This window comes from Danio aesculapii, chromosome 7 (genome assembly GCF_903798145.1).
Source record: "Danio aesculapii chromosome 7, fDanAes4.1, whole genome shotgun sequence".
Lineage (NCBI taxonomy): Eukaryota > Metazoa > Chordata > Actinopteri > Cypriniformes > Danionidae > Danio > Danio aesculapii.
The window spans coordinates 58,803,722-58,828,112 of record NC_079441.1 but is presented as its reverse complement, the minus strand read 5'-3'; the positions used below and the strand labels follow the sequence as shown (position 1 = coordinate 58,828,112).

Here is a 24,391-nt window from a genome sequence, read left to right as displayed (position 1 = left end):
TGGTCCCGCATTCATTTCAAAGGAGCGCTACCCTGTACTAAAATGTCGGCTCTATTGATGCATTCCTTCCAATAGACAACAACAGGGTAGGCGACATCTAATGTATATATGTATGGGGGTCAGTAACATCTTTTAATGTTAATCCGTTCTCTCCTTCCTTCCACCATCTCAATCTCCATTAAAAAGTGATAGTCCAAAATCCCTCCAAAATCAAAATTACTCGAGTAAGAAAAGATGTATATGTAATTTTTTTATAGCATAAATTTTTACATGCGATCTGATCTACACGTTCTCTTATCATCTTACATTTTGCACCCAGGAGACCCAGAAGTCTTGGAACTCATTCAGGACATGCGCTAGGGCTTCCCTTACTGTCATACCTAAAACATGGATTGGCGCAAAAACTCACCAATGTCAGAGAAGCATTGTCTTTTAATTGATGAGATATCTCATTACTGGTGGGGAAAGAGTTAACATCTACACCTACCCCCACCCTAAACCTACCTGTTAGAGTAAACTATTGTGTTTTATCGTCGTCTACATCAGTGTTTCTCAACCACGTTCCTGGAGGAGCACCATATCTGGACATTCTCAATTCAATTCATCTTTATTTCTATATTGTTTTTACAAATGTAGATTGTGTCGAAGCAGCTTAACATAAAAGTTCTAGTAAATGTAAACCGCTTCAGTTCAGTTTTCAGAGATGAAGTTCAGTTCAGTGTGGTTTAATTTTCACTGCTGAAAGTCCAAACATTCAAGAGCAAATCCATCCATGCACAGCTCTGCACATTTTCCTTGTCTCCTTAACCAAAAAGACCTGATTCAGATCATCAGTTTATTAACAGAGACCGAAGAAACTATAATAGGTGTGACAGACTAAAAGAGACATCCAAAACATGCAGTGCTGGTGGTCCTCTAGGAATGTGGTTGAGGATCCATGGTCTACACTACCCCAACCATAATTCTATGCAGCTGTAAATCTACCTGTGGCTGAGGTTTCTCTTACTTCAAGGTCTCTGGGCTGCAGTGATATACTGTATAATTGAGAGTGGCACTGGCGAGATCTTCTTCTTCTGCTGCTGCTGCTGTATCCATCCTGCTTCAAAGCTTTATGTGTTATGCATTCAAAGATGCTCTTCCGCAGGCCTCGTTTGAACTATAAGTACTTTAAGTTCTTTGGAAAACATTGGCTTATTGTTTTTGTACATAATTTTTCTCTCTAAAGAGAGATGCTATAAGATAAAACACAGGTTTAAAAAATATTTAAAGTCTTAGGGCACCTAAAGGCCCGTTTCCACTGAGTGGTACGGTACGGTTCGGTTTGGTTTGGTACGCTTTTATGGCCGTTTCCACTGTCAAAAAGCGTACCGAACCGAACCGTACCGTACCACTTTTTCGGCACCCTTTCGAAAGGGTACCACACACAAGAAAGGGTACCAAAAGGCGGAGCCACACGCGCAGCTGACCACTATTGGTTTATAGAGATACGTCATTCGCTTACGCAACAAGCCAGAATGAAAACAAAAAAAACGCCATGTTTGAATTACACAGCGAGAGATTATAGCGGAATTATAAATACATATAATAACGAGCCATGGTCGATCTGGGCTCAAACAAACCTTGTCGTCATCTTGATGAACAGCCACAAAGCCAAGAAGAAGAGCAGATTTACCCTGTGCCGCGTAGTTTTTTACGAGGCAGTCTGAGGCGCGAGCGGTTTCGCTTTCTTGCTAGCACTCGCGCGCGTCTAACATTATATCTAAAATAACAAACTTCTTGAGCTGATGATAATAACCTGCGCTTGATTATTGACGTGCTTTTGAAACCCGATCCTGTCAGACACTGACAAACGCGAGAGTGAAGCGCGAAGAAACAAAGGAGAAGCCGGAAAAAAGGAGCACATTATTTTTTCAGCAAATGCGAACAAAATGCCATGTATAACTAACTTATTATCTTCACATTTTGGACTAATATGAACCGGGAATGACGGAATTACTGTCTAACAGAGGCTACATGTGCTGCTGAAGATTACAGACACAGATAAGAGGTTTTCACTCACTGTACACTATAATTTCTGTTGTTTTGAACCTTAATACGGGCGAAATGTCTGCTATTTGTAGTTCTTCTGTAGTTGGTAACATATCGGAGACTGTAAGCGGCTGTATGTGTTTATATATGTTAATTTATTTATTTTATATAATTACAGACATTACAGTAGGCTGTTTCGCACTGTCTTTGATCTGCAGTTATAATCAACTCATGTTCATAGAAAGGTTAGTAATAAACATTTATACACAAGTATTTATGTGTATGAAGCATCTGTTTTGTGAGAAGTGCTTTTCATATGATATGTGAACGACCCGTACAGCTTTATTGTAGACATTTCCTCGAGCTAGAATGACGTCGACTGAAACTTTCTGTCATACACCACACCCACCAAAAGGGTACCCTTGTTAGTGGAAACGCAAGCCTGAGAAAGGTGACCCGTACCACACCGAACCGTACCGTACCGTACCAGTCAGTGGAAACGAGCCATAAGATGAAAATCATCTTTTGGAAGCTTTTTGGACAGAACTGTGTGTAGCTATAGTGTGTCCATGATTTCCCCCACCCACTGAATTGATTGACAGCCACGTTTTACATGTCTTGGTAGTAGTGCATATAATCACATCAAGACAGGAAGATCTGTTCAGCCCTCTGTGATCATCTGCAGCTCAAGAATGAGTTTTACAAGTTTAAAACATTTTAAATTTAAATCAATGCATGTTTGTTATAAAAACAGTAAAATATCTGTAATTCATCACCACAGGCATACGTCAGTACAATTATAAAAGAAGAAGCTTTAATCCTGGTTTGTGGAATTAGATCAGGTTTGTTTTGTACATTAACATAACGGATATCCATTCAGCAATGGATATTAGCATGTATCCTGTCACATTTGCTGTGCAAAAATGGCGCAAAGCTAAACGCGTGTGTGTGTGCGCGTGCAAACATTATAACAACATTGTGTGTGACTCATCATTGCAGAAAGGCTTGAATTAACTTCACAACAAACTCTCACTCTCAGAAATAAAGGGACAAAATCTTTCCCCTTTAAAAAAGCAAATTTAACATGTTTGTACTTTTTATGTACATATATGATGTTTAAATTACAGTATGGAACATTTTGGCACAGTGACAGCTTTTGACCCTTTATTTCTGATTGCTGTGTTCCTGATCGCCCTTCCATTTGACCAGCTGATTGTACAATTGTACAATTTCTCCTATATTTCAGAGGGGGCATCAGAGACGGTGACATCATTGTTAAATTAAACGGAGAGCCTCTGCTGAGCACCAGTGACCTGAAGGAGGCGCTAAACCAAGACATGACCCTTTTGCTGGAGGTGCGACGAGGAAACGACGACCTGCTCTTCAACATCGAGCCTGACATCATCATGCAGTGAAGTCATCATTTGCAAGAATGTGAACCACCAAACCTACACTTAAGACATTGAGTTTTTAAGTCAGTAATGTGCTGTCATGGCTAAGAGGACGTTTAATCCTTCTATGAAACACCAAGTACATATTTGACAAGCTGAGAGGAATCTAACCTTGAGATTTTTATTTTTTTCAATCTCAGTCATGTCAAGTCTGCCTAAAAAATTTTATATGAACGGCTTTTCATTTCTTTAAAGCAGAGAAAGATTTATCTGAATCTGAAAAGTACAGTACTGTATTTTATAGAAGACAACAAAGCTGGTGATATTTTTGAAGTTTCGTAGCAGAAATATTTGGCAATGCACAATAAAATGTTTAGCTTAAGATGACTTTCCATTTAAGAAATATTATTTCAAAAAATAAATGTCCACCTCATAAATAATGAATACATAGAAAAAAATACAAACATTTATGATGATGATGGTTATCTTAATCTTTTAGCATGTGGATTCTCTTCTCGTTTCGTTAAACGTCTCAAAATGTTTTTGTTTTGTTTGCTGAAACTTCATTGTGGAACCGGTGGCAAGAATCAATTGCTGTGCAAGTTTTTTTTGTATATAAATTTTGTATCACTTGTGTCTTCTTTACATGTAATCTATCATCAGATTGTCCATGTTCATGTTCCTGTTTGTCTAAAATGTTTACAGCATATCATGTCTTGATTGTCATGTCTACAAATATGCTCATATTTTTTGGTTCTCTTCAGCTGGATCTATGAAAGTTGGACCAATGAAATAAAACTTTCTCAGAAAATTGCTCTCTTGGCATGTACTTGCTGAATTTTAGAGTAGCAATTTTTAATTTAAATACATTTTTTAATCATGTTACTAAGCTGATATTTATATGTAAAAGACACGTTTAGTAAGAGTTTAGTAAAATCCCTGACTCATGATTAGTCAGTGTGTGTTGGTTGGCAATTCGTAGATCCAGAATGCTCTTCAGAATGTTCCAGTAAACAAAGCTTGTCCTCTAGTCTGGACAGGACCTGTGGATCACAAACTCTAGACATGACAAATATTTCAAGCAGCACTTTGCGTCAGAATATTCATCGAAGATGAGACTTGCCTTGAAAAACACCATCAAGATTTATGCATTCAACATCTTATTATGCTATAATATTTAAATCTATCAAATCAATTTAAATCAATTTTATTACACGGCTCTCTGCAATACTGATTCTGATTTGTAAAATCATGACATTCCACTTACTATGATTTGGTTAGTGTTCTTTGTTTGTTTTTTTACGATGGCAAAGTTAGTATCGTCAGCAGTACTCTTTCAGTTTTTAAAGAGATACCTTAGTCCAAATGATTTAGTAACTAAGTTTACGTTAATATCACTACAATATTATGGACAGTAAGATCCCCTGTAAATGCTGCTTTCCGAATGTAAACATGTAAACACCTTAATCAAACTATTACCGTCGTGTAGAATTTTCGTCGCATTTTGTGACAGGATAGTCTATACACACAAAGTTTCTGATGCTACCTACCGAGTGCATCTAAGTTACCGAGAAATGCAGAGTTTTTCTCTTCCATACGGTGTGCGGTATCAAACATTCTCGCATCCAATATCTCGTTTGTCACGGGAGGCATGCATAAATGTTTCCGAATGAAAGTGAAAGTACCAAACTGCAGTTAAAGTCAAGAAATTAATAATTTGGCAAATAGTTTGATTACCGATGTCCATGTAAACGTAGTCACTGTCTCTCCCCTGCATCTGTGTCTTGTTTTGCCGCTGTGGAAATCAGCGCGTGCTCATACTAAAACTCCACTTTGCATGCAAACCATTCCCTAAGTTCTAGTCCTTACCAGGCCAGCCGACATTTCTGTGTGAAGTTTACATGTTGTCCTCATGCTCGCATGGGTTTCCTCCCACCATCCAAAACATGCGAATTAAGTTAATTGACTAATCCAAATCAGCACTATAGATGTGCTCCTAGTCAGCAGTATATCTCTTCATAGCAATTCCTATTTGGTCATTAGCTACAGTATAAACATTAGGGAAGTTCTTGAGACCTACCTGAGCTCAATCTCCCTGCTCGCCCTTCAAACGGGAGCACAAGGATATTATGAGCTCAGAGCTCTCTCCCGGGACAGCATGCCAAACACGCTTTATAATCAATCATCAGCTAAGTGTGAACTCTTGAAAGAAATTTAAGGCTTTCCTAACTTAATGAAGGCTTCAGAACGAATTAATTGTTTAAAAATACACTTGTTTAAAAATACACTAAACTAAATTGAATACAAAGTGCACAGCAGTGCCTTGAGTACAGATCTACTGACTAACTAGCTAGAGATTTTAAAATCACTGAATGACTCAACCTTTCCAGTGGTTGATCATATGTGTAGAAACACCAAAGCCAGGAGCACATTTGCATTAAACTTGTATATAGAAAGAAACAAATTGACTTGGCAATGAGGAGAGATGGTTGCCAGCCCGTCTGCTGTCATTTTTCAAGAACAACCTACAATTTTGTGTTTTCTGAGATGAGGGGCTTCAGAAAATGCCTCTATAAATGGAAAGCTGGTCATGAGGCAGATGTGCTGTCTGCGTCTAAAAAGCTGATTGTTGCACAGTCTGCAGTTTATTTTTTCAAGAAATTGAAGGTTCCAGAAACTTTGAGAAAGCAAAATGCCTTTCATTTCTTGACATGCTCTTTAGACTATTATAACATCCTGCAAAAGTTCAAGCTAAAAATATTCTCCTAGATACAAAAAATAAACCAGCTTATTTGTATGTTGTTTGTACACTCACCGGCCACTTTATTAGGTACACCTGTCCAACTGTTTGTTATTGCAAATTTTTAATCGGCCAATCACATGGCAGCAACTCAATGCATTTAGGCACGTAGAGATGGTCAAGACGATCTGCTGCAGTTCAAAGCGAGCATCAGAATGGGGTAGAAAAGTGATTTAAGTGACTTTGAACATGGCATGGTTGTTGGTGCCAGACGAGCTAGTCTGAGTATTTCTGAAACTGTTGATCTACTGGGATTTTCACGCACAACCATCTCTAGGGTTTATAGAGAATGGTCCGAAAAAGAGAAAATATCCAGTGAGCGGCAGTTCTGTGGGCGCAAATGCCTTGTTGATGCCAGAGGTCAGAGGAGAATGGGCAGACTGGTTCCAGCTTATTGAAAGGCAACAGTAACTCAAATAACCACATCCCAGTGTAAGAAAAGTGGATGGTCATACGTGGCACATATTTTTTTGAAGAATGAAGCTAAGACTGGATCTAACATCAGCTGCATCATAAACCTAAAGTAAAAAAATTGCAATGCTTTGTTTGTATATAATGTTTTAATACACTACCTGACAAAAGTCTTCTCGTCGATCCCAGTTGTAAGACCAACAAATAATAACTTGACTTCTAGTTGATCATTTGGAAAAGTGGCAGAAGGTGGATTTTTCAGATGAATCATCTGTTGAACTGCATCCCAAAAATCACAAATGCTGCAAAAGACCTACTAGAACCCGCATTGACCCACAATTCTCACAAAAATTTGTCAAGTTTGGTGAAGGAAAAATCATGGTTTGGAGTTACATTCAGTATGGGGGCATGCGAGAGATTGAGTGGATGCCAACATCAACAACCTGAGCTATCAAGACCTTTGTGCTGCAAACACATTACAAACCACAGGAGAGGGCAAATTCTTCAGCAGGATAGCTTCTCATACTTCAGCCTCCACATCAAAGTTCCTGAAAGGTCAAGATGCTCCAGGATTGGCCAGCCCAGTCACCAGACATGAACATTATTAAGCATGTCTGGGGTAAGATGGAGGAGGCATTGAAGATGAATCCAAAGACTCTTGATTAACTCTGCGAGTCCTGCAAGAACGCTTTCTTTGCCATTCCAGATGACTTTATTAATAAGTGATTTGAGTCACTGAGTCAGAGATGGATGGATGTATGGTCCTCCAAGCTCATGGGAGTCAGACACAATATTCATTCTTTTTCCACTTCATCATGTCTTTATATTCTATACTGGACATTATTTCTGTTCAGTGACAAGACTTTTGTCAAAGTAAAGTCAGACCCTACTGTCCTGATTAAATCATCAAAAAACAAGGCACTTCTGTTTGATACCAAACACTCAAATATATATATATATATATATATATATATATATATATATATATATATATATATATATATATATATTTTGTTTAACTGTACAAACTACTTATTAAAAATGAGTTGAAACAACACAATTCTTGAGATTTTATTGCGACAACCTAATTTTTGAATGTTCAATTCACATAAATGTGCTAAAAGTGTTAAGTTAATTTAATCTGATTGTTTAAGAACAGCACAAATGAATTGTGTGGAACCCTGCATTTTTACAGTGAATGATCAACTAGAAGTCAAGTTATTATTTACTGTTCCTAAAATGTTGATAGGTTGACAAGACTTTTGTCAGGTTGTGTATACAGTAGATATTTTTGCAGTAACATATTGCACATGCAATGCTAATGGGTTGTTCAGTTTACATTAGAACAATTACAGTAGTGGCTTTTTTACCTGAAGGAACACCGCCTAAAATATATATTTTCATGCAATTAGTTTACCTCAGCAGGGCAATTACACTCTATAAAAAAAAAAAAACATTTTATGACAAAGAAATGACGTTTAACATTGGTCTAAAAGTTACAATTATATAAAACATTTAACAGTATTAAGTAATGCAAGCTATGTAATTTGCACTTTAGTTCTCTAGTGTCAGTGCAAATCATTAAGACCAAACCACATGTGACCACAGAGGAAATCAAAACAGAGTCTTTCAAGAGTTAGTACAAACAGAAACTTGACATTGGGTCGACAGATGACTGGCTCTGTTTGGATTTAGCATATTAGCATGCTGTTGTGGCTGAAGTGCGATGCCAACACACCCAAGTGCTTCAACTCAGAACAGATCTTGGTTTCTGAAAGCTGGGTAAACATGACATGAAAAAATAAATGAAACAAAGATGTGTTACACTGGGTGTATGCTGCAATAATAATCATCACAAAAAAAAGGCTAATCGCGGTTCTTTAAATGTAGGGATTTGTTTGTTAACTTCAAAATGTGTTGGTTTGAGACCACACATTACTTTTTCAGTATTTAAAAGAAAAACTACGTTCCAGATTATGTTCACAAAAAGTAATGTGGTAATACCATTGTGTAGTAATGGGATCAGGAGATGATGCTAATGCTAACTCTTTATGTTATGCGTTTTAAAGGGCATCTGTGATGAAAGTCTACTATTGTAAGCTGTTTGGACAGAACTGTGTATGTATTGTGTGTCCACTGCCATCATAGTGTGTGTATACTGCAAACGGCATGTGTGTGTGACTCATTTCAGAAAGGCTTGAATAAACTCCACCACAAATACATCACATACTCTGACGGCTGTTTATCTGACGTAACATTACGCGCACGTGGGAACGGTGGGCGGGGGAAAACAGCTCATTTGCATTTAAAGCCACAGGCTCCAAAAACAGCTACACTCTGAAATGGGCAGATTCAGGAGGCTATAATAAATAATCTGATGGGTGTTTTGAGCTGAAACTTTACAGACACATTCTGAAGACACCAAAGGCTTATCTTACATCTTGTAAAAGGAGTAAAATAGGTGCCCTTTAAATGTTTTACCCCATGTAAAACAGTGAAGAAACAAGAAATATTATCTGATTCGATAATGTAAAACTTATTTCCTTAATATAAACACTTCAGATGGTTTCATTCAGTTTCATTTGCTATGTATTTGAATGCTACGTCCTGCACACTTTAGTCTTGAAAGCTGACTGCATAAATAAAAACAAACTAGAGGAGCTTCTCAAAGAACCCACAGGCTATTCGAAATACATGTGTAAGAATGTTAATTCAATGTGACACGCTTCTGCAGACGCACAAAAAACAGATTTAACACTGAAGTGCACTGTTATCCAGGGCCATCACTGGAGATTCACATCAATGTGAAGAATGCAAGAAAACTGTCTTAGTCAATCACATGCATGCACATACATTCTGGCTGTTGAATGCTTGATTCTAATTGGCTGATGAACAAATAGGGAACTATTATAAGGAGAACCACACAGCTAAAGTAGTTGCAGGCAGGTCTTGAACTGCATAACAGTGCCATCACTAGGCTGAATGATTTTAAGTTTTGGCAAATATCAAAAATCAAATCAAAACAAAGGGCTTTGAGTGCAACACAGACTCACTGGAAATGGATGCTTCAGCCTACATTTTTATGAAACTTCAAATACGTACTTCAACACACATTTGACTGCAGTTTCTAGGTCAAAACGAACACTGTAGAAATATAAATTTATATATACTAGTGGCAAATTAACAATAATCTATATAAACAGTTGAAGTCAGAATTATTAGCCCCCCTGAATTATTAGCCCCCGTTTATTTTTTCTCCCAATTTCTGTTTAACGGAGAGAAGATTTTTTTCAACACATTTCTAAACATAATAGTTTTAATAACTCATTTCTAATAACTGATTTATTTTATCTTTGCCATGATGACAGTAAAGAATATTTGACTAGATATTTTTCAAGACACTTCTATACAGCTTAAAGTGACACTTATGGCTTAACTAGGTTAATTAGGTTAACTAGGCAGGATAGGGTAATTAGGAAAGTTATTGTATAATGATGGTTTGTTCTGTAGACTATGGAAAAAATATATAGCTTAAAGGGGCTAATAATTTTATCCTTAAAATGGTGTTTAAAAAATTTAAAACTGCGTTTATTCTAGCCGAAATAAAACAAGACTTTCTCCAGAAGAAAAAATATTATCAGACATACTGTGAAAATTTCCTTGCTCTGTTCATCATCATTTGGGAAATATTTAAAAAAGAAAAAATTATTCAAAGGGGGGCTAATAATTCTGACTTTAACTGTACACAGAATAAATGACTTTAGTCACTGAATCATTCGAAAATTACACACCTGAGGTAAAAATGAATTTGACAATAATGTACACTCCTCGTCATGTCTTAGCCGCTTGCCACATTGGGTGTGTATTATTTTTCTAATAAATCAATGACTTGTTGTCAATTATTCCTTACATACAGTATAGTACAGTAGTACTGACATGCATTTTCAAAAAAAAAATCATATTTAAATAATTAAAAAATATTTATTATTGTTAAAAAGTCAAGATTTGTTGCAATTATACATCGCATTAATACAACATGACAATGTGCATAAAATCATTCACCATTCAGTTAATATGAAATCACACATTTTCACTCCTTAACAGAACTGAATGCCAGTTACAGTGCTCAGCATATATGAGTACACTCCTCGCAAATCTAACTTTTAAATTCATATTTATATGATATTGTGCATATACATGAGATTAGTCAGTACTGAAGCCAAATCTGGAGCTTATCTAAGAAAATAACTTACAATAACTGTCCAAAGACTAGTACACCCAAATTTATAAGTTATAGAAAAATATTAAATACAAATTTTAAAAAGAGGAAAAATCAAGAGAAGCAAAAAATTGAGTTGAAATTTTGTAGTTTGTAATTTATTTTTGCAATATTTAGCTTGAATTTAATTGTATTATCTTTCAATTTCTAAATATGTTTGGTGATTTAAAATATTATTTTAATAAATATATCTGTTTAATAAAACTGTTTTGATTAAATGCACCAAAATACATTGCCTATATTCACTGAGAAATTGAGAAAAATATTCAGTTTCAAAATGGGGTGTGCTTAATTATGCTGAGCACTGTATCAACATGACAAATTGTTGTACAATTACTATTTAAACATTGTTATTGTAAAGGTTTTGTTTAGCTTCTTGTGCATTAAAAGTGACATCAGATGAAATGTCCCCTTTTATAGATCTGTTGGTGTTTAGGTTTTTCTGCTGTGTCTGCCAGCTCAGACAAGTTGAAAAGAAAACATGAAGCTTTTTTTAAACTATCTTAGTCTATTTATGTCAGACATTTTCTTGCATGGGGGAGATGATAACGTCTGTATTATCGGAAAACCTGTGATGCTAACTTGGTCATTTGAAGCATGTCTTAGCCACATCACATTTAGTCTCATTCCCTGCATACTTCCAATGTTAGCATTAGCATCCAGGCTTGCCTTCAACAGTCTTTGATTTATCTGCCATATTTGGCCATTTGAAATTTGAGCTGGTTTAGATGTAACCAGCCAATTCTTTAAATGAAGAACTAACCTACTACCCCTTTTGATAAACAGATTGCAAAGTGACTAAAAAACAGGCCTTTTGTTTGAACAATGAAGCAATCCTGCATGCTCTGTGGTTGGATGTAAGTTGGAAGGCCAGACTGCTTTATGACCATAGGCAATACGAAGCTGGACTCACATTAAAATGCTTTTAAAGCATGTATGTATACCTACAATTTGTCAGAAAGCTTCATTCTTTATATACAATTCTAGTTTTTGTTAGTTGTTCCCAAATGTTAACTTCAATTCCCTTTCTTTTTAAAAATAATATCATCTTTCTCTCAGGTGTTCAGAGCTGTGCTTGTCAGTGTGATGTTGTTCATTTATACACCAGATCAAAAATGGTGCGTTTGTTAAATCCAGCAGTGCCGCTGTGTATAGATGTTAGTTTGATTACATTTTACACTGATAATGGCAGGCAGCATTGTCAAGAAATGATAATTTATATGCAACGATTATATGTATTTTGTCATTAAAATGTGCAGACAGCTTCAAATACTACATGTCAGTCAGTCAAAATTTAGCAGAAGCTCCAGTCTTGGTTGAGAACTGTGTGAGTGGTGCGCTGGTTTAGCTACACAAGAATCAATTGGTAGTTTATCAGCCATTCATGATCAGCCATGAACTGAGGTGTTTTGACAGGGTAAAAGGGGTATTTTTACAGTACCATTGAGAAGCTTAGCCCTTAGGAATCATATAAATGTGTAAATTGGCCAGCCAATGTCACCTTTAAAGAAACAGATCAGGAAATTTATGTTCAATGGACACAGCGAAATATATATGGAGTTTATCAATAAAAGTTTTTCGTGGCACAGTGAATAAAGAAGTGCTGTAACAGATACTTGATTGTTTCCAGAATCTGTCAATTATATTACATCAAAATCATCATTTTCTCAATCAAATGAACTGAATGCTGAATTTTAACTGTGACAACTGTTTGACAGTTTTGCAATATCAGGAGAAAACTGCTTGGCTTAAAGGATAAACAGACGGACATCTGCTATGATTTTTCCAGTGTGAGGATTTAGAGTTTGGCTCTGAGAGATCCAACAGCAGGTTTGTCAGAGCAAAATTCAGCCCACCAAGATGGCCGTTCCAGAACGTTCTTACCCTGCATGACTGTAGACCACAGGTTTTTGTAGAGCTGAAAGATCAAAACAGATCAAATCAACTTTTATTCATCAAGCACTTTTAAAACCATTAGAATAAACCAAAGTGCCAATCATGATTAACCATAAACAAAACAATTTATGACAACAATCATCAAAAAAAGCATTTGACAGAAGAAAATTCACAATTCTTCAACCAATCACACTCCAGACGATTGGTAAAATAAATAGGTTTTTAAGCCTTCTTATTTTAGTCTTTTTAAATGTTCAGACTTGATGAAGATTTAATAACTAAAGATAGACCATTCTAGAGTGCAGGAGGTGCAACAGAAAAGACTGAACCTACCTCAATCGAGACTGTGGGAAAGACTTATATTGAGCATACTTTGAGAAGATTGCATTTGACGGTGAGGCAATGTACTATAAATTGTGCAATGTACTATAGAAAAAAAAACATAAAAAATAATAGTATTCTTTATTTTACATGTAACCAATAAAATGTAGCCATTATATGATCATGTTCAGATTGAGCAAACATGTTGTTTTTCTATTTTCATGTTTTCTTAACTTTTTTGAGCTCTCTCGGCTATGGAAGCTCATTTCTGACAGATAAGAAAAAAAAAAACATGCCTTGAAAAGTAATGACTATCTAGATATATAAATAATGACTTTCTAGAAATAATAAGCAATATGTGCAATATACATGTATCCATCAAAAGCCTTTTTTACTAAAATGCTGAGCTAAATTAAACTGTTATAGTACAATGAGTGAAATGTATTTGTCTTGTTTTGTTTGTAAAATAATACAAGTGTAATAAACTGGTTGTTTTATTTTTCTTAATGCATTACAGAGCTACACAGTTGTCGTTAAATACAATTAATTGATTCTAATAACCTTAAAATACCCAAGGTTCAGCTAGAAATCAGGACATGTAGTTAGAACTACTATTAACAACAACTCTTCAATTGGACTAGTGTGTGGAGAGCTTGCACAAATACGACACTTCACTTTTATCAGAACCCTAGATGAGTTGGAAAATGACTGTGAGCCAAATTGAAGTTCATTTCCAGTAAACATCTCCCCGACTGTAAACATGAAAAGTGTCTCGCTCAGTAGGGGAATCAGGGGGAAGGTCTGCGTGTCAGTGGGGTGTGTGTGAGACTCTGTCTAGTGTTTCCATAAAGCTTTGTTTTTGTCTAACTCTCAAAAATACATGGCCTGCCAAACAAGTGCTGAGAGAATCTGACTGGAGCAATGAGTCAACGTAATGTCTAGTCAGAGTCATGTTTCTGAATTAAACACACTTAAGGGCAGTGTTTTATATAATGGAAAACCCTCCAGGTTTTCCGAATGCATAAAATTTGTTAGTTTTAATTAATACAGATTTTTTTCTTTCACTTTTGTGACAAAACTGAAAAAACGCACCACCCAAAGTTAATAACTGTTGATTTTATAAGGTGAAGTTAATTTTACCCCCTTTATGTCACACAAAAAGCTGTACAATTTTCCAGTGAATATTATATCATCACTAGCTGTCAGGCCAACACATTTCATAGGCTAGCGAAAAAAAAAAATCTGTTTGGAAAGACTGTTTTTACATATATACTGTAACTTTAAAAGCATAATCTTTGGACATACTTATGTATTTCTTTCTGTAAAACATTCACTGATAAATGAAATGTACTTTCGGAAATATATGCATACACTACCTGACAAAAGTCTTGTCGTTGATCCCTGTTGTTAGAGCAACAAATAATAACTTGACTTCTAGTTGATCATTTGGAAAAGAGGCACAAAGTAGTTTTTTTTCTGATGAATCATCTATATTTTTTATGTGAACTACATCCCAATCATCTCAAATATTGCAGAAGACCTAAGCAAAGAAGGTCAAGGTTCTCCCGGACTGGCCAGCCCAGTCACCAGACATGAACATTATTGAGCATGTCTGGGGTAAGATGAGGAGGAGGCATTGAAGATGAATCCAAGGCTCTTGATGAACTCTGGGAGTCCTGCAAGAGTGCTTTCTTTGCCATTCCAGATGATTTTATTAATAAGTGATTTGAGTCATTGCAGAGATGTATGGATGTAGTCCTCCAAGCTCATGGGAGTCAGACACAATATTCATTCTTTTTCCACTTCATCATGTCTTTATATACTATACTGGACATTATTTCTGTTCAGTGACAAGACTTTTGTCTCAGCAAAGTCAGACCCTACTGTCCTAATGAAATTATTCAAAATCAAGGCCTGATCACATTTTATTTTGGTAAAATAAAATAATCTAGAGGCCTTTCAATCTAATCCTGTTTATATGGGATAAGCCTGTTCCCGAGCAGGTTTGAGCTACCAGACCTGTTGCTATGACAACAACTCTCAGATTAATTTTGAAGAACGAAACGATCCTGGATCATGTCAAATCGTCAATAACCAAATCCAGCAAATTGAGTAATCTACGTACGAAGAACAGACCCCTGGGGTCCGTTCTTTGTACCTCGCTTAAATGATCTAAGATGATTTGACAGATCCTGGACCTGTTAATCTTGATAACTGATCTCTGGCTAATTTGGTTCTTCAAACAAGGTCGTGAATCAGATTAAAATGTCTGGATGAACTGATCTGAGATCGCGGTGTGTGTTGTGAAGGACAGATCTATCGATCCTCAAAATCATGATCAGCAATGCCATGATTGGCTGACGGAACAGCAGCATAATGACATCATCTGATTAATATTCAATTATCCATCTGATAAAAATGACATAAAATCCGTAATAAACGGTTGGTTAAATATGATATGCAATAACTTTCCACATTTGTTGTGGGCTGCAGGCTTTACACTTACATGTGTTAAGAATATTTAGCAGTTTATTTAGTTTTACATTTAGAGCAGATTAATCGGTGTAATAACTGGCTGTTTAAATTAATAGCAATTTGATATTGGTGAATGTCTGAAACTTTTGTGAAGCATCAAATCACCGGCATATTATCTGTCTAAACATGCGAATGACTACATTAATTAATATTCCTTTATAAAAACAAACAAACAAAAAATAACAGTTAATTATTGTGCATGTTGTCTATTATCATAGACAAATTGTACTACTGAAGCTGGATCTGTACCTTAAAATAGTACGCGTTTGTATCTAAAAAGTCCATATTGATGTTCTCTTTGAACCCCTTGGGGAAAGAACACCCCGTGACAGATTTTGTACTTTTATTTTAGAGTGCAGACTGCGTAAGTTTTATTTACATATTTTTTATTTACACAAACTTATATTTAACTTAAATTTATATTTAACTTTATATATATTAAACTTTATTTAACTTTATTTAACTATCCAGCTAATTTAGTAATCCACGTATGAAGAACAGGCCCCTGTCTGTTTACACACACAAACACACGCATGCATGCAGACACACAACCATCTTATCAGTCATGCCACACTATAGATTTAACTTATTAAAACGATTTATTTTACTGAAATCAAGGTTTGGTACTGAGTCCTGTCAATGTTTTATAAAAAACTAAAACGTACCTTCTGCCCACTTAATGAAAAGTCACAGCAAAAATTGATAAGACAATCTTTGTGGAGTCTGCATATTAGATGATCACTTTTGAAGGTTTTAGAGGACATTTATCTACATAAGTGATTCCACAGGACTGTAAACGGCTTTTCTTTAAGTTTCTTACCTCACCATCCGCTTTGCCAATGGGAGAGTTGAGGATGAAGTCAGGAGGAGCGAACACATCAACCAATGCCACAGCGTCATCCTTCAGCTGCACACACAGTCAGAGGGCATCTGCTGTATTAAAGACTTTCTGCATCGTCATACACTAATTACTGAAGGGGTCTGTGAATTATCTACAGCTAACATAACACTAACCTGCCCACACAAAGTGAGAACGGCTGTCTGGATGAGGTCAACCGGCTGCCCACCAGAAAAATAACCTCCTGTAAACACAAAAATCAAACTCAATAAACCTTCAAACACCTACACTACGCTTTCAATTTTTGAGGTTTAAGCAAAGTTTAAGTAAGATTTGCAACTGTATTTTACAGTTTCTTATACAGTTCTACTTGTACTGATGATCTATCTTTATTTAAACACACAATTAAGTTGTTTTCTGTGAATTCCAAAAAGCACGTCTGATTGATAATATATTATAGGAAATAATGAGTGGAATTTAAGTTTAAAAATGACACCCCAGACCACAAAGCCAGTCATAAGAGTCAGTTTTCAAACTGTGATTTATATTTATTTATCACCTGAAAGCTGACTAAATAATTTCACAAATAAACCTGCAATATAAGGGTTTAAAAAATCTAAAAACTGACAACTTCACCTTTAAATTGTGTGAATTAAGAGCTTAGAACATTACTAATCAAAAGAAATGCTGAAATATTTGCAGTAAGAAAATGTATAAAATGTCTTCATGGAACCTAATCATTTAAAAGAAAAAAAAGAAGATAATTTTGACCCATACAATGTATTTTTGGCTATTGTTAAATAAACTGGTTTTGTGGGTGAGTGTCACAAAAGGAAAACTGAGCACCAAAGTGTTCATTATTATAAAGACAATACATTTTAATATTATGTGAGAAACATCAGTTTGCAATATACTGTATTAAATAACAAATAACTAAAACTGCTAAAAGTGTGCCAAGAAAATATCCCCCACACCATTACACCACCACCATCAGCCTGAACCGTTCATACAAGGCAGGATGGATCCATGCTTTCATGTTTTTGACGCCAAATTCTGACCCTACCATCCAATTTTGGTGAGCCTGTGTGAATTGTAGCCTCAGTTTCCTGTTCTTAGCTAAAAGGAATGGCACCCGGTCTTCTGCTGCTTTAGCCCATCTGCCTCAAGGTTGGACGTGTTGTGCATTCAGAGATGCTCTTCTGCATACCTCGGTTGTAACGAGTGGTTATTTGAGTTACTGTTGCCTTTCTATCAGCTGGAACCAGTCTGGCCATTCTCCTCTGACCTCTGGCATCAACAAAGCATTTGCATGCACAGAACTGCTGCTCACTGGTTAATGAGCAGTTAGACATGTGTATCTAATAAAGCGACTGGTGAGTGTATAATTAAGTGTATAATATATTGTAAGATGCTATCAATTAACATACTTGTTGTCTATAGAGAGAATATTAAATTATAATACTTAATACAACAGTATAAAATTAATTATTTTTCTGTGACGGCAAACCTGAATTTATTTAATAGACCTGTGGGTCATCAGATGTCTTCTGAAACAGGAACTTAAATAATTATAATGTTGCAGTTTTTGCTTCTTTGTTTGTTTTATTTTTTCCCTATTATAGAAATATTTGGTTTCAATATATTCTTTTGTCTACAAAAGAAAAAAACCCAGGTGTGGAACAAATAGAGGGAAAAACTATTTAGTAAAAAAATACGGTAACACTTCACAATAAGGTTGTATTAGTTAATGTTAGTTAGTGCATTTACTAATATTAATAAACAATGAACAATACATGTGTTACAGTATTTGTTCATGTTTACTCATGGTGGATTAACTAATGTTAACATGCAGGAATTTTGATTTTAATAATGCAATAGTACATTTTGAACTACGATTAATAAATGCTGTACAAGTATTGGTCATTATTAGTTCATGTTAGTAAATACAATACCTAATGAAACCTTATTGTAAAGTGTGACTGGAAATACTATTCCTATAAAGATAATAATAATAATAACAATAATAATAATAAAAGCAGAAAATCTGGTGCATTGAACAGTGGTTTACCTTGATACAGGATGGCCATATGGTTGCTGAGTGTCCACAAGCCATAAAGAGCACAGAGACGCCCCAGCACTGATCTGAGAGCAGCAGGAGTCTGTTCATCCTGAATCAGATCATGGAAACGCTGCAGCACTGTGTGCTCAATAAAGGCAATAGCCAATGAACGACAGTAATACACCTAACACGGAGAGAAAAAGAGAAAGATGAGTTACAGGAAGACTAAATCCAAGGACACAAACTCAAACATATACATCTAGTAAGAGTGCTCAGGGAGTTATAACCCATATAATCTCAAGCCAGCTCATGACAGAACAGTGACAGACACTAATTGGGATGTTTATAGAGAGGAACATTTTAAAGAAAAATGCTGTATGAACTAGGTAGTGTGCTTGTGTTTGTGTCTGGTTGCTAGAGAGTGATTCTCTGTGTTTTCGTGGTTGCGGGGTCAGTGCTGTGCGTAAGGATTGTCTGTTTTATTAATTTCTCTCTGCAGGTTTCAAGACATTTTAAACATGGTCACATACATACACTGCAAAAAATGCTTGTCTTACTTGAGTTATCGTCTTGTTTCTAGTCCAAACATTCTTAAATCTTCTAGACAAGCACAAAATATTGTTTTGATTACAATTATAATAAGCCAAAATTAGGTTTTTCCTTAAAACAAGCTAAATAATTATTGTTTTTAATAATTGTTAAGATTGTTTTAAGGAAAAACTCTACCTTTTACTTGTCTAGAAAATGTTTTTTTATTTAATTTGATTTATTTTAATATTTGGACTGGAAACAAGACCAAATCTGAACAGTATTTTTAGTAGTGCATTTGTCACCTGCTTGATCACATCCATTTTCCTCTATTGCTGTTTGTTGCTTTAGTGTGCTCATGTTAAGCTCACTCTCATGTTTCTGAAAGCTGAAGGTTGAGGCGATCGTTGGAAAGTGTCCAAATTCAACTCATTATATCATGTGGCCTTTAACAGGCTGCATGTTTTTGGCCGAAGTAGACTGTCATAAAACACACACAAAGACCACAGTTCAAAAGTTCGGAATGATTCGAGATTTCCTAATGTTTATTTGTTAAAAACTTCAATAATCAGTGAATACTGGTTTTACTGTGTACACTGTAAAAAATTAATCAGTAAAATTTACAATAAAAAAAAGGCAGCTGTGACTGCCAGTACTTTACTGTTAAAAATAAGGTACAAACTGTAAAAGTAATTTCTCATTTTTATGGTAAACTACCGTATTTTATTAATTTATATGTCATATTTATATTATTTATATTATATTTATAATGTCATTGCGTCACCAAGATATCCACATTTCCTCTGGAGTTTCATGTAATTTCGAGTGTTTCGTTTTTAATTTGTCGACTTTAACTGCAGTTTGGCACTTTCACTTTCATTCAGGAACATTTTGTGCATGTCCCCCTTGACAAACGAGATATTGGATGAGAGTATGAACTGCTGGAAGAGTGTAGTTTCAATGGAGTTTGATACTGCACGCTGTATGGGAAAAAAACCTCCGCATTTCTCAGTGCAGGTGTCTGTGGACCTTCACTGACTGGTTAGGTGCAGAGAATAGTGTCAGCTGTGTGTGTATAGAGTTTCCTGTCGCTAATTGCGGCAAAAATCCTACATGATGGTAATAGCTTGATTGCAGTGTTTTACATGTCTGTACTGCACTTCAGTAATGCGACTAAAATTGGAACACTCGACATCTTAATTCAATTTCTGTTTAATTTGATTTTGACTTTAGTCAGATTAAGGTCATCAAAAATCACTGTTTACATGGCACACACTTAATCAGAGTATTGTCTTAATTATATTAAAATCAGATTATTGGTGTCCATGTAAACATTCTCACTGTAAGAACTAGATGATCAACCCAAACCTGACTTGAGCATGTCATTTCTCAGTGGTAGGTTTTTACAAATGCAATCTCACTACAGTTTGTATTTTTTATTTAATGGCTAATATGAATTTATAAGATCTCATTCATTAATTTTTCATATGATTTGATTATACCCCAATGATGGTTTGGTTTATGGTTGGGGTTTGGGGGCACGCCTCCTTTAAAAAAATGCTTCTAGCTCATTGTTTTCCTTAATGAGTCCTTGTAAGTTGGAGTTTATGTAAAGTGCCTGGTGCGTATAGAGAGAAGAGTGTTTCTACAGGTGAAGCCCACTCACCTGTGTGAGGCACACTCAGAAATGTTCAATGTTTTTATAGAGATATGGAGTGATTAAGAAAGTGTCTGGTGCAAATGTCTGGGAAAGTGTCAGAGAAATGAATGAGTTATCTACAGATCAACATCTCCACAATTGTTCACCAAGGCCGCAAAAATTAATAATAGCTTGTTAAAACAAAAAAATTAATAAAATTAAAGAATGCTGGGTAGGGTTGCACGGTATTGGAAAAATCTAACATTGCCATATTTTTTTATTTTGCGATATTTATTGTGACATGAATACAATTTTACCAGTTGACTTAATATCTCAGTTTGGAAAGAACGTATAATGTTAGATCAATCGGGATGATTCTGCAGTGGGAGTGCATCTCCATAAAATCTAACAAACGATCTATAAACTTTTTGCAGTGCCCCAACACATTTTTGTTGTGGTCTGTGCTATTTGCAGTGCATTTCTGTATGTGCATGTATTGCATGCATGCATAACAATCTGTAAATACAATCAAGACAAAGATACAATTGAAATTAAGTGTTTTATCATTTTCAGAGTCTAATGGTATTCATGTACATTAACTGAATGATAAAAATAAAAATAATTCAATAAAATTTATTGTTGTTAAAATCACAAATGGTACAATGTATTATGCCTAAATGCTTTTAAGGTCATTAAACAATCACAGGCATCAAAAACACATGCAAATGATGAATTATAATCCAGACGTGATGTGACTATTGTGAATGATCACATTGTGATATCGATGCTGAAACAATATATTGTGCAGCCCTAATGCTGAGTTCACACCAAACGTGAAGAGAACATGCACATCACATCACTCTCAAGTAGATTCATCACAGGATGTTTCCCATCTGAGGTAAATCTTCTGCTATAGTTATTTATTTATTATTTTTCTTTTTTGAACACGACTGAGACAAATTCTGCACGTTCTCAGCAAATATGTCGTGTTTTTCTTGTTATTCGTGCCACCTGGCAGAAATTCACCTCTATTCTCATGTATTGACCTTTAATATAATCAACTCATGCAAATATTTAAATTCACAGTTGTGAACCCAACATTCATTCATTCATTCGTTCGTTTTCCTTTGACTTAGTCCCTTATTTATCAGAGGTCGTCACAGCGGAATGAACTGATAACTATTCCAGCATATGTTTTACACAGCTGATGACCTTCCAGCTGCGACCCAGTACTGGGAAACATCCATACACTCTCACATTCACACACTACAGCTAATTTAAGTTTAAGTTTAAGGAGAAAAACTGTGCCCATGAACATTTACACAAAACTATTTCCAGTGATTAAAATAACCAAAAAGTGTCAATTTGCTGTATTACATTAAGATCTGCACATTGTATTAGATTTATTTACCTGCTAAAATATATACAGTTGAAGTCAGAATTATTAGCCCCCCTGTTTATTTTTTTCCCCAATTTCTGTTTAACGGAGGGAAGATTTTTTCCAACACATTTCTAAACAAAATAGTTTTAATAACTTATTTCTAATAACTGATTAATTTTATCTTTGCCATGATGACAGTAAAAAATATTTGACTAGATAATTTTCAAGACACTTCTATACAGCTTAAAGTAACATTTAAAGGCTTAACTAGGTTAATTAGGTTAACTAGGCAGGATAGGGTAATTGGGCAAGTTATTGTATAACGATGGTTTGTTCTGTAGACTATCGAAAAAAAAAATATCTTAAAGGGCTAATAATTTTGACCTTAAAAAATGTAAAACTGATTTTATTCGAGCTGCAATAAAACAAATAAGACTTTCTCCAGAAGAAAAAATATTTTCAGACATACCGTGAAAATGTCCTTGCTCTGTCAACACCGCAGGAGAAATGCCAGCACAAGCTTCCAGTATCTGTAGTTTCAGGAGCTGCACATCTTGCATCTTCACACCATAGACAATTGCCATCAGATGACCCCAAAGATAAAAGTCTAAGGGGGTCAGATCGGGAGACCTTGGGATCCATTCAACTGGTCCATCTAGGAATGCTCGGACCTGACACCCATAATGTGGTGGTGCACCATCTTGTTGGAAAAACTCAGGGAATGTGCCAGCTTCAGTGCATAAAGAGGGAAACACATCATCATGAAGCAATTTCAAATATCCAGTGGCCTTGAGGTTTCCATTGATGACGAATGGCCCCACTATCTTTGTTGTCTATAGTGTGAAGATACAAGATGTGCAGCACCTGAAACTACGGATACTGGAAGCCTGTGCTGGCATTTCTCCTGCGGTGTTGCTATGCGTCAAATGATCCTCTTCCTATTGAAAAAACTAAAGTTGGATCCAAGATGGCCGACTTCAAAATGGCCACCATGGTCACCACCCATCTTGAAAAGTTTGCCCCCTCACATAAACTAATGTGCCACAAACAGGACGTTAATATCACCAACCATTCCCGTTTTATTAAGCCGTATCCATATAAATGGCTCACCCATATCCAAATCACAAAAGTTTCTGTTGAGTTTATGAGCACAAAGTCCAGATGTGTTTGGTTTAGTCACCTCTGAAAATGCTGTAGTTTTAACAACAAAGTCCTGACAAGATTGATTTTGCAGCTTCAGTGATTACTATCTGCGGTTTTTGTTAAAGATCATACTGTAAGTCATATTAGAATAAATGTCTAAATACTTTTTTAAATTTGTTGATGCTTAATTCAGTCCATTCCATTAGAAACGTGACATGAGCAACCTTTACACATCCTGAATGTGTCTCGGACCCTACGGACATGCACATATTTATGAATCTGATATGGCAGAAAGGCTTAAATCCTTCAAGATGTGGAGGTCAGACATCAGCCCTTTGAAATGCCCAGTGTGATGCAGGTTTGTAGCTTAGTGGAACAGATATTAAGTAAGGGATATGCTGGAGCCAAGTGTCTGCTCAGCGTTTAAGATGTGTCAGTGGAACCAGACGTCTGTTTTATGTTAGATATAAGTCATAAACAGAACAGCATAGTACAGAAGGTATTAATGGGAAACACTGTGTGCATGATCCTCACAATTCAGCCAGATTCTAAAATATTAACAAAAATAACATTTCATTCACCAATAACATCCGACTGCTAAAACGTGACTCTTGAATGCACAGCTGCAGAACCTTACACTAATAAAATCTTTTCATTTTCATAAAAGCTTCTTTAGAGTGTAAAAAAAGATTCATTTTAAGGGTGGAAAAGATTTTTTTTATAACTAGTCACTGAAATGATCTACGTAGTCTCTTTTATGACACTAATGAAGAAAACTTATTCATTAGTCAAAATACATGAGAATTTTTATTTACAAGTGCGCATATAATAAAATATACCTATAACCTTCAGTCAAAGTTCTTTTAGATATGCTTTGCTTAAAGGTGCTGTATGAACGTTTTTGACTCTTCTAAAGCATAAAAATACCATACGAAATTTCAGAAACATTCTTGTTTGTCTGAAAAACAATGCTAAAGTCAGATATTCTGCTTTGAAAATGTGTGATACGTGCCGGAACGTCTGTCTTTGTTTTGGTTTTTTTAACCTGCCCAAGGTTAGTTTAGCCAATTATATTTCAGCACCCAGGGTTGCCTTGTTGGAAAACCACATATTTCATTCATTCATTCAGAAAGTCTCTCAAA

At 35.6% G+C, this 24,391-nt stretch overlaps 2 protein-coding genes across 3 annotated transcripts in view; one reads left to right on the top strand and one right to left on the bottom strand.

The window, feature by feature from the left end:
• htra3b (HtrA serine peptidase 3b) overlaps positions 1-4,232 on the top strand; it is a 32,528-nt gene extending 28,296 nt beyond the window's left edge. The window contains exon 9 of the mRNA XM_056462272.1: positions 3,275-4,232. Within this exon, the coding sequence (XP_056318247.1) occupies positions 3,275-3,443 (169 nt within the window). The 3' untranslated portion in view covers positions 3,444-4,232. The remainder of the gene's footprint in view (positions 1-3,274) is intronic.
• A 6,359-nt stretch (positions 4,233-10,591) lies between these two features.
• Positions 10,592-24,391, bottom strand: part of acox3 (acyl-CoA oxidase 3, pristanoyl) — a 45,034-nt gene continuing 31,234 nt past the window's right edge. For both annotated transcript variants that reach the window (XM_056462269.1, XM_056462270.1), the window contains exons 15-18: positions 18,568-18,742; positions 16,676-16,743; positions 16,482-16,568; positions 10,592-12,827 (exon numbers count right to left, since the gene is read on the bottom strand). In XM_056462269.1, coding sequence (XP_056318244.1) covers positions 12,708-12,827; positions 16,482-16,568; positions 16,676-16,743; positions 18,568-18,742 — 450 coding nt within the window. In that variant the 3' untranslated portion in view covers positions 10,592-12,707. The remainder of the gene's footprint in view (positions 12,828-16,481; positions 16,569-16,675; positions 16,744-18,567; positions 18,743-24,391) is intronic.